General features: G+C 37.7%; 1 protein-coding gene and 1 long non-coding RNA gene across 2 annotated transcripts in view; both read left to right on the top strand.

The window, feature by feature from the left end:
• zmat4a (zinc finger, matrin-type 4a) overlaps positions 1–10,863 on the top strand; it is a 206,531-nt gene that overhangs the window by 174,103 nt on the left and 21,565 nt on the right. Inside the window, exon 6 of the mRNA XM_034871934.1 lies at positions 1,019–1,115. Coding sequence (XP_034727825.1) covers positions 1,019–1,115 — 97 coding nt within the window. The remainder of the gene's footprint in view (positions 1–1,018; positions 1,116–10,863) is intronic.
• Positions 3,485–10,863, top strand: part of LOC117944805 — a 21,476-nt gene continuing 14,097 nt past the window's right edge. The window contains exon 1 of the long non-coding RNA XR_004656668.1: positions 3,485–3,634. This is a non-coding gene — a long non-coding RNA (uncharacterized LOC117944805). The remainder of the gene's footprint in view (positions 3,635–10,863) is intronic.

Below are 10,863 nucleotides of genomic sequence, written 5' to 3'. Positions count from 1 at the left end.
GAAAGTCATAATATTTTAAGACACTACTACAGAGAAATATGAAATAAAAGACTTATATAAATTAATTTCTCTGTCAATAACTCTAAGATTGTTCTTGCATGTTTAAACAACGACTGTTGAAACATTTCCCTTCACTGGACATGATTTTCAAACTTTCAGATCACTTGGAGCTAGCCTATCATATAACAGGCTGCATCTGATCCCAAACCTCACTGTCTCCTCAACTTGTGCAGAAACATCAAAATAACCTAGTAACAAAACCAGCTTTTTAAAATACTTTTTGAAAACTAAACTAGACTATTTTAGCACAAATTATGAGATTATTAGACAATTTTTAATAATTCTTGACAAATTTTAAATATAGTAAAAAAATAAATCTGCGATGTCCACTTCTTGTCCTTTTGATAAGACATCTTTTTTGTCATTTAATTTTTGACAATGTTTGACTAAATTCTGATGTTCTTTGTTCCATGTGGTGTGTGTGTCTGTATTATTTTTTACATATTTGATTTATATATTATTATTATAAATCAAATATATAAATCATTATTTATATTTTTTAGACACATCTGTTTAGGAAAGATATAAAACAGACTACAAACTAAATTCTAGAAGACACTATCCTTGCTTCCTACAAACTAAATTCTAGAAGACACTATCCTTGCTTCAAATTGAAGAATTGCTAAAAATGTGTTCAGGTGCATAGATACAAAACATCCACAAAAACATTTCTTTATCTGGAAGTGTCTCATCTACTAGCTTTCACATTCATCCACGGAATTAATTTTCCTGGGTTTTGAAATGCATGGGATTTCATTGTCTGCCTAGTTCAAATTGATTTTTTTCCCACTCCATCACAAACAGCATTGCTTTTGTAATCTTGAAAACACAAGAATGCTTACCTACAGAGACTGAAATGGATCTGCAGAGAGGAATTGTTTTTGCAGGTCTGTCTAGGTTTGATTATGTGCAGTAGAGTGAAATGATATTATTAAAATGTGTTTCTGTTCAATTCCAGGTCTTAAACGGAGCTATACCTGTGAAGTCTGCAGCGTCACACTGAACTCGGTGGCACAATATCATGCACATCTGCAGGGCTCAAAGCACCAAAACAAGTGAGTGGATCACGCTACTGTTCACTCCAGCAACAGAGCTAAAAGTGGAAATCACTTTTAACTATTAATGCTGCAGTGCCAAACAGTAGACCTTATTTTTGGCCCAAAATATGTTGTATTCTTTGCTTTGATCCTTTAAATCCCCTGCTTCTTAAGGAGGCCTTTGCACTTCAGATACAGTGCGTTTCACATTGCTTGCATTAATAATGACAATGTTGTAGAGAGCTGCGTTGCTGAGACTGACATTTCAGATGGGCCCATTTTGCTAAGGGCAAACTTTGATTATTTTCACCTATTTGACAAATCTACAAGTTTTCCCAACTAAAGGGATTGGTACTGAAATGAACACAGGCTGAGTCACAGAATAGAGGGAAAAGGGTAAGGGGAAAAGCGAAGTTGATAAGGTTGTCAGGGATTCTTTGTTTGGTTGGGGACGTAGGCGGAAATTGCAGGAGTCTTGGGGTCTAGGGTTGTCCCACAGGAAAACAATACAAATGGGGCAAAAACTGTGTTTTAGGTATAAAAACATCTTGAAACATCCCTTTCCTTGCCTCACACTGGTTTGGTCCAATGCTCAAACACACAAGTGCATTCTATAGAAACAGCACTGTTTAGAAGAGAAAAAAGTTTGAATCACTTTAGTAGCGTTAGTTTTGGAACTCCAGTAAGTATTTTATTCACTTTAAACATTGGATGAAGTGATTCTTTTCGCTAATACAGAAGATAGTGGTCATTTAAATTCATTAAAACATGACAAAAAACATAGTTTTTCCATGAATCCTCTATCAATTATATAACAATATAGCAATTATAACGTTTCCTAGCATCACTGTGTCCACGTTCGCTATCGGCCCTATTATTTGGGCTAAAATATGTGTCACCAGAAACTGAAAATATATAGTATATATATTTATATTTATAACTTTTATTTATCAAGTACATAAAGTGCATGCAGGAATACAATGTCTCTTTTTTTTTAATGAACTTAAATGCATGAACTTTATACAGCTACCTGCCACTGGCGGACCGGAACAGAGGGGATATAGTACACACACTAGTCTTAGATTGTCCTTGGGTGACACTTTAGGTAAGTCCATTTTTTCAAAAAGGTTTAGTTGGTTTTTATCTGTGATGGACATTGTGGCATACAGTTGGGAAAGGAATGATCTAAAAGTATTATTTATTTTGTCCAGGGTTAAAGGTTATTGACTCTAATTTGACTGTTATCTGAGTAATTTGATTCAATGCAGTATTTGCCTTCAGCTGATGAGCCAAAAGGCGTCCAGCTTTGTCACTGTGTTCGTACACCAACCCCCGAGAGCAAAGGAAAAGCTGTTGAGCCTCAGAAGTAAGAAGAAGACCAAGTTCCGTTGGAGTCTTATTCTTTCTTCATATGACTACGGTGAATTTGCAGATGAGAGAGAGAGAGTTATCTAGATCCGGAATGGCTTCTTCCAGAAAAACTGAATCTGAATAGTATAATTTGAAAGTGAGTAATTTGTTGAGAACTGAACTCCAAGGGCTAAGGAAAGGGCTAGATACCCCTTAAAACCAAGCAAGTTCCCGCGCTTACTCAAAACCAACGGGTACCTTTTACTTTTTTTTAAATCGCTAGTTTACAATACCTAATTTCTCTGCTTTGAATAGACTCCATGCATGTCTACAATTTTAACTGAATTATCAGCACATTTTGTTTGATATCAGTGCATAATACTAATTGCTTTGGTGAGATTGATACATGCTTTACACATACCGTCCTGTATCACACATGGACTCCTGAGGAAACCCGGCAGCTGATCTACTTTCGGGTTGAATGCCGTTTTATTCAATATTAAATAAATGAATAAATACATAAATAAATGAAGAAATACATGAATAAATAAATAAATAGGCTTTTGAAATACATTGTGAAATAAATCAATGAGGCAATAAATACATACATAATTACATGTAAATATTCATATAAAAATGAATCAATTATTGAATATATATGAATATATTCAAATGTTTTAATTTAAAATATTTCATGTACTTTTATGTCATAAGTCCAAGTTTCTTTATTTCAAGAGATTTCCCTCGCTGTATATTTCCAATTCTTAAAAAAAAAGAACAGATTCTTTTCCCTTTATTATAGTGACAGTGGATAGACATGAAAGAGCGAGAGAGATGGGAGGATGACACGCAGCAAAGGGCCGTAGGGCAGATTTGAACCCGGGCTGCTGCAGGACTCAGCCACTGGGGGTTGAATGCTCATACTGGGTGAGATAGAGGCCGCCCCATATTTCCAATTCTTATATGCACTTAATGTGGATACACATTTGGATCTCTCACATTTAGAACACAGCCATGGGCTCTACCTAGATCACAGTCACCTATTCTGGGGTAAATGAACCACCAACTCCCACTGACCTGACAGAGCAACACAACCGGCAGTTTTCGAGGCTCTGTACCCAGTACACAGTCACCTATTCTGGGGTAACTAGACCACCAACTACCGCTGACCTGACAGAGCACCGCGAGTTGCCAGTCGGTCTGCATCCACCCCAGGTTAACACGGGTATTGCCCATTCTCTGACGCTCCATTGTTCCAACATCTCCATAATACGAAAAATTCCCTTTGGTCCTTCAGCCCACAAGTCCAATGGCCCTTTTTTTTGTAAAAAAAAAACTTCTGCACCAACATCCAATTGTTCCGACCATATGCTTTTGTGGATCACTTACGATAGCAGCATCCGCTGGCACGGGCAACCTTACAGTGGATTGTGGGACCAAACTTTTTCGGATTATTGAGAGGTCGGAAAAATGGAGCATCAGAGAAATGACATGGCACCATTAACACATTAGCTAAGGCATTGTTAAGTGAGCTAGCAGGCAAATGACTGCTCTAATTCACATTAAACTGAAGCCAAGAAATTACCCCAGGTAACCAAGAATAGGTGCGCTGGGTAGAGCCCCACAAGCTGCCGGTTGTGGTGCACTCTCACTTCTCCAGCCTTTTTTTGTCCATGGCTATGTTCTAAAAGTAAGAGATAGCCATGCCCCCTGATTTATAAGAACTGGAAATATATATAGAGAAATAAATATAGAAATAATAAAGGTGGCATACAGAAATAAAAGTACACGAAAATAAATAAATGTGGATTGATGAAATAAAAGTATCTTAAAATAAATAACCATGGACTTATGAAACAAAAGTAATTAAAAGTAAAAAAAAAATGTATTTTTTAAGTAATTGATTCATTTTTTACATTTATTTAATTATTCATTTATTTATTGCCTCATTTATTTATTTCATTATGTATTTCAAAGGCTTATTTATTTATTCATGTATTTATTTATTTATTTATTTAATATTGAATAAAATGGCTTTCCATAGAATGATCAGAAGTTTCTTAAATCAAAATATGCTGCTAAGCAACTATGGGAGTGAGTCATGCTTTCATGTTGTAGCCATTAAATATTATATTGGTACTGCATTATTTAAGCATTAGTAATTCTGTTCATGCACCTGTACATTGTTCTTGGTTATGCTACGGGACACTATTGAAAGAAATGGGTTTGAAGGGAAAGGTTACTGGCCAACAGGCATCAGACATGGTCTGGAATTTCAGAATAGCTGTGGGATTTTGGTTTGTTTGTAGTCTTGTGTCTTTTTTGAGGTTTCTACATTTAAGGGCCTTTGATTCTGATAATTCTGTTATATAACATATTTTTATATAATGTTGTTGCTTGTTATGTTTACTTTATTGGGCAATAAAGACAGATGGTCAAAGAAACAAGGAAAGTGTTTCTGAATATCAATGACATTCAAAACAGATATGCAACATAATATGCAATACTAAGGCTATTGCTGTCAACCTTCACATGTATATATACAACACTAATAAGTGTGAAAACAGAATAAAACAAAGTAATTGATAGGTAGATAAGCGTTAAAATGTAGTCAACCATTCAAAGGTCACTTTCAGGGCAGAGTCAGCATAAAGTGGACACTAGGTTGAAAGAATAGATCAGAATGTTTAAACTAGTAAAAAATGTCTCACTAATGAGGAGTTGTTTCAAAGGTAACTCTGTCTCACAGAAATAATATTAACTGACTGCTGCAGGACAAGAAGACTATAAATAATGCACTTATCTTTGAAGTCTTCATCATCATTTACCAGATATCAGTAATTAACTTTATCTAAGCCTAAAAGGAATTGGTGTGGAGTGGAAATTGAAAACTGGTTTTTAAAACAAAATCATGGTTTGAAAGAGGGTAAGTTTTCAACAGCCAGTGGCACGATTTTTTACCAGGTCACATGTCAAGTAATTAACAATGTTTTACAAACGCCTTGAGGTGATGTCCTATTTACACATGGCCAAATGTGTCCTTTCATAGGAAAGAAAAACCCCACTAATCAATATAACTAATTTTGTTTTTCTCAGTATTCAGCAATATGCCATCAACTTTGCTCACAAAGTGACATTTTTTGAAAGGGGCCAAAAAGTCACTGTCTCTGAAATGTGTGTTTTCTGAATCCCCCATAATCCACACACTTTAGTGCTAATAACAGAAGTATGATAAGCCTGAGCAAATTTTCCTCTTACCCCAGCTGTTACAGCACGCCACAGTCTGATTGTTGTAAATGTTAGGTAATAGTTGGGTAGTTGGGGCAAACGAAAAAGAAATGGTCACACAAAGTTAGCAATGTAATGTCTGCACCAACAAATAGGGTGGTTAAAATGTCCTTATATAATGGACTAGATGAGAGCATTTACCACACATTCTGCGCTAAAAAATGTGACTTAAATTTGTGGTGTGGTCAGACACACAACTCCAAATGAATGCTTATGTTGCTTCTTGTCTGTTGGTAGTGTAATCAGGCAATTGTTTTCTAACACATTGGCCACAATGACTTTTGGCAATGATAAAATGTCAATGTTGTTTAAAGCGTGTTGCAATGACCTAAAGCGGCCAAATAAATGTATTTAACGCAGGTTCAAGAAATAGATTTAGAAAAAAAACAGAACACACTCTAAAGTCAATATATTATTAGATTATTTTCATGTAAAAACAGGATAAATGTGTGGTTATGCTTTATGTAGACCACCAGTACAAGCATAGAACAAATTGAAATAGCAGTGTTGGTCAAAACAATTGCAATTATTCTCACATATTTCAGTCATGGTCCATTGACATCTGCAGTTGTTGATACAGTGATACATGTTTACACTGGTGGTAACTTTTCGGTGTGTGTGTACCATGTGCGCATGTGTATTTTACACTGATATGAAGTTGGTCCCATACTGCAATACTGAAATCAAAGCCCGCAAGCTGCATGGCTATTTACAGTAGCTGTTCTTTACCAAGATGAAAAAAGGGAAGAAGAGGGATTAGGAAATTCAATTTTGACTCAAGAAGGGAACAAGTTCATGACAAGTGTACTAATGAGAAGCATGATCGATACTCTTGTAACGAGCGAGCTACATGAGTACAATAATCCTGATGTTTAAACCCTCTGATTTGCTGCTGGTTTTCAAAGCAGACTACTAACATACTTGACTTTGCATTTTGCAAACTCAGTTTGCAAACTACGTTTTCCCAAAACATTGGCAAAGTAGCAAAGACATCTCTGTGAGGAGCGTTTATTCTCTGAATAATGGCCTGTACCAGTGGCCTCAGATATGCATGACCTTACGACTAGAGGAGTTAATTAGTAGTGCCGCAGGTTCTCCCGTGTATCAGATGCGTACTCTTAATGAAAATAGTGACTATATCAGATTAAGCCTTAACACCTCTTTCCCAGAATAATAAGCGATACCCCAATATCCATGTGTTAATGTAGACAGTGTTGTTTTATAATATCTAAAAAGCTGGGGACATATGTTCTACAATAAAACTCAAATTACTAATATTTATTGTGTTTTTTACGGTTATAAAAACAGAACATATTTCCTAAGGATGTGTGAGCAAGAGCTAAAATAACACAAACCAGCAACTTTGTTTAAACCTCACAAATATTCATTTGCTTCTTAAATGTTTTGTTTGTATAGTTGTAAAGTGTCACTGAGGTCACCAGAATGCAAATGCAACTCTAAAGCAGGGTTTGTTGTATTAACAGTCTCCCTGCTTCATGTTAATTCATATAAATGTTTTGCCTCAATTTCAATTAGATTTTTTTGCATTTTATACTTTTTTTAAGGTTTTTACTTATAAACTGAATACAAGACGAAATGCTTGTTAATAAGAGCATTCCTACACTCGGACTCTGCTGCTATCGATAGGTCAACTCAAGCTGACAGTGTAATTATTTGGCCATCACCACTTATCAGGATAGCCATCCATCAAGGACCACAGGGCTACATGTGTGTGTATTCCTCCTACATGCAGTGTACAGATGTACTTTAGATCAAACCATTCTCATGGCTGCAGAGCTAATTAGCCACATAGGCCCTAACTGCTGAAGCATGTGAATCTGGTGCAGATCAATTGACCAGTCTTGTGTAAAATAATCGAAAGAAATACTTGAGTAAAAGTACAAGTATCAGGGTTTGTACGGGTACTTGAAATCCTTGAAAATGCTTGAATTTTGATGTTGTGTTTTCAAGGTTTCAAAAGTGCTTGGATTTTGGATACAATGCTTGAAAATGCTTGAATTTGTATTTGATTTTTGCAACCCGTTCAATCAAAATATTATGATAAATCACGTAAAAAAACTGTGTCTGTAGCTGTCACAGAGCGTGGTAAAGTTGGTTTTAAATTGGAAGGTCAAACTGAAATAGTATCCCAAAATGCATGACAATCCAATAAATGGTAGCAGAAAATTTCAGTAAAAAACAAAGATGATGTGAAATATCAGCAGACCACCAACATCAGTAGGATTCATCTTCTGAGAACCATAAATGTTTATACAAAAATCCCATGGCAATCCATATAATAGTTGTTAAACTATTTCATCGTAAAGACCAAAGTGCTAGACAGACTGACTGAACAAAACTGTCACCCAAAGAGCCACAGTCTTAGCTTTGCTGAAAAAACATAAAAGGAAGGCTTTGTGTTTCATTTTCATTGCATTGTGCACTTTTAAGTCAATATGAAGGGGGTCAGGGAAGATTATATAGTTGTGTGTACTGTACTTTGACTTATGCCGTGTCATCAGCCATACCAAGAGAACATACTGCAATATGTATTGTTATCAGTCAAGTTGAACCCAGCCGGGTGTACTGTATGACAGGAGCAGCAGGATTTATTCTGTTTATCCTGGCTGTTTCCACTCTGCTCAGCCCAGAGACAAGAAACAGGATGGCATATTGCAATGCCAGAGCCAGCATACACACCTACCTGTTTCTCTCAATAGTGCCTTGTGTCTCACCTCCATGGCCGCAAACAGAACAAGTGCCTATGCTCTGATCTGTCATCTATGACACCCAGGGCTTACACGTCACACATGCCCCTTTTAGAAACAGGCCTGTGGCAACACACAGGCAGGCATATAGATTCTGCAATTCAGTTCAGCTGTGTGACATAGCCTCACAATTATTATTCTGCAACACTTTCATTTGTGAATGTGTAAAAATGCATCTTATGTATTCTCTAGATATTAAAATTTGATGGTTTATAAAGAGGACTTTACTGCAATTACACAGACACTACAAATGTGTTTTTGAAGACTGAATCTAATATGCATATAATGGCTTCAGGCCATAATGTAGGCAGATAAAATTTTAAATTGATCAATTAATAATAATTGTTAAGCTAAATCACAGGAATGATGCTCTCGCACAGAACTGCACTTCCCAGAGTGCACCAGCCGCAGCAAACTGGCTGCTTTGCACCTGATCAGTCATTAGCACTGATTTGGAGCACCTGTTAAGACAGGTAGGTGCTCAGTCATTCAGGCAAACAAACTGCAGAGAGAAGACGCTCCAAGTTTACTCACAAGTTCAGTCCAAAGACACCAATGGCAACGGTGTACAACCTAATAGACCAATAATCTACTGGCAGACTTATCATCTGACAAAGTCAAATACAAAAAAAATATAAAGAGATTTAGTTGGAAATTTGAAGAATTGGAGGTTGCAGTTTATGAGTCCAAAACACACTTTGCTCGCTCCATTTGGACAGCAGCTGTCAAATACCAAGAGATCACAAGTCCAACTATTGACACAGCCCAGCTACAACAGAAGGATGTGGCTCAGACCAAATTTGCAGCTGCCAGTAACCTTGAGTTCCTTGAGTGGTGGCGCTGGGACAGCATCGTAGCTGAAATGGTCGAACGAGGCGCAGAACGAGTGGAGCGGACCAGTGTGGAACGTGAGCCACCTTGTGGCACCAAACCCTCATTCTGTGACAACACCAGTTTGTATTGTATGGAATAGTAGCCAGAAATACAAAGGTGTGGGTATGAATGATCTTCTTTTGAAGGGACGTTCTCAACCCTATCAGAGCTGTCCTACTGAGGTTCAGAGAAGGGACGTATGCAGCTCTAGGAGTTGTCAAAAAGATGTACAACTCTGTATGGCTGGAGGAGCGTGAGAAGCATCTTCACAGTTTCCTCTGGAGGCACAGCACCAATGAAGAGATATGTGAATGTGCAATTACAAGTGTCAACATTGTGGACAGACCTGCTGGTTGCATTGCTCAGTTGGCTATGAGTGAAATGGCATGCCTGTCCAACTTTCTCCATGTAGAGGATGAGCGCAGAGTAATTGAAGAGGACAGTTATGTGGATGACCTCTTAACCTCCCAAAATTAGTTGAATAAACTAACAAGATCACAGCAAATGTTGAAGTGATCTTGAAAGTTGGAGGTTTCTTCCTCAAACCATGGGTCCGGTCAGGGTTAAAGTGGGAGGCAAGGAAATGAGACCGATGTCCTAACATTAATTCTTCCAAATCAAATAAGGGGCGAAGAGAACAAAGCCTTGGGTATTGGCTACCAAGTGGATGAAGACCAGCTGTACATGTTTACCTCAGTTAACTATTCCAAAAGGAAAAACATGAGAGTTGGAAAAGATCTTCTCAAGGAAGAGGTGAAAACTGGGACACCTAAACCACTGACTAGGACAGCTCTCTTAAGCCAAGTGGCTGGACTGTACGACCCAGTTGGCTAAGTTACACCTGCCAAACCGAAGGGAGCAATTCTTGTTAGAAAAGCATTTCAGGAGGGAGGGGGTGGAAAACTAACCCAAGAAACCTGGGACCAACCTCTCTCAGAACTGCCTCAGAGAAGAAGCCATACAACTTTTTGAAGAACATGTGCTGCTTGGACAAGTAAGATTCCACAGGAGCCTCACACCAGCTGGCTGGGAAGGGGAACCTTTGGGCATCACATTCTCGGATGGAAGTGACAAAACCTATGGCGCTGTGATGTACTAACGATGGAAGACAAGTCAAGGCACTGAGGTTCGACTCGTTGAATCAAAAGCCAAACTTACACCCCTGGATCAGAACTGAGAAGCTGTAAAAGCTGAAATCTGTGATGCTGTCTTTGCAGCCAGGATCAGAAAGTATGTGAAAAAACATGCTCAAGTGACGATCGAGAGATGGTTCCATCTCCTTGACCGTCAAACTGTCTTGGGAGCCATTCAAAGAGTCAGCTATGGGTACAAAACCTTCTTTGCACTTAGAGTGGGTGAAATCCAGAAGGCTGGACTAATGAAAGTCTGGTGGTGGATCCGTAGAGATCTAACTAGGGATGTAACGATATCAAAATCTCACGGTACGATACAATTTCGATAGTGACCTCACGGTACGATATTTATTG

The sequence above is a fragment of the Etheostoma cragini genome, chromosome 5 (assembly GCF_013103735.1).
Source record: "Etheostoma cragini isolate CJK2018 chromosome 5, CSU_Ecrag_1.0, whole genome shotgun sequence".
Classification (NCBI taxonomy): Eukaryota; Metazoa; Chordata; class Actinopteri; order Perciformes; family Percidae; genus Etheostoma; species Etheostoma cragini.
This window is presented reverse-complemented; position numbering and strand designations above follow the sequence as displayed.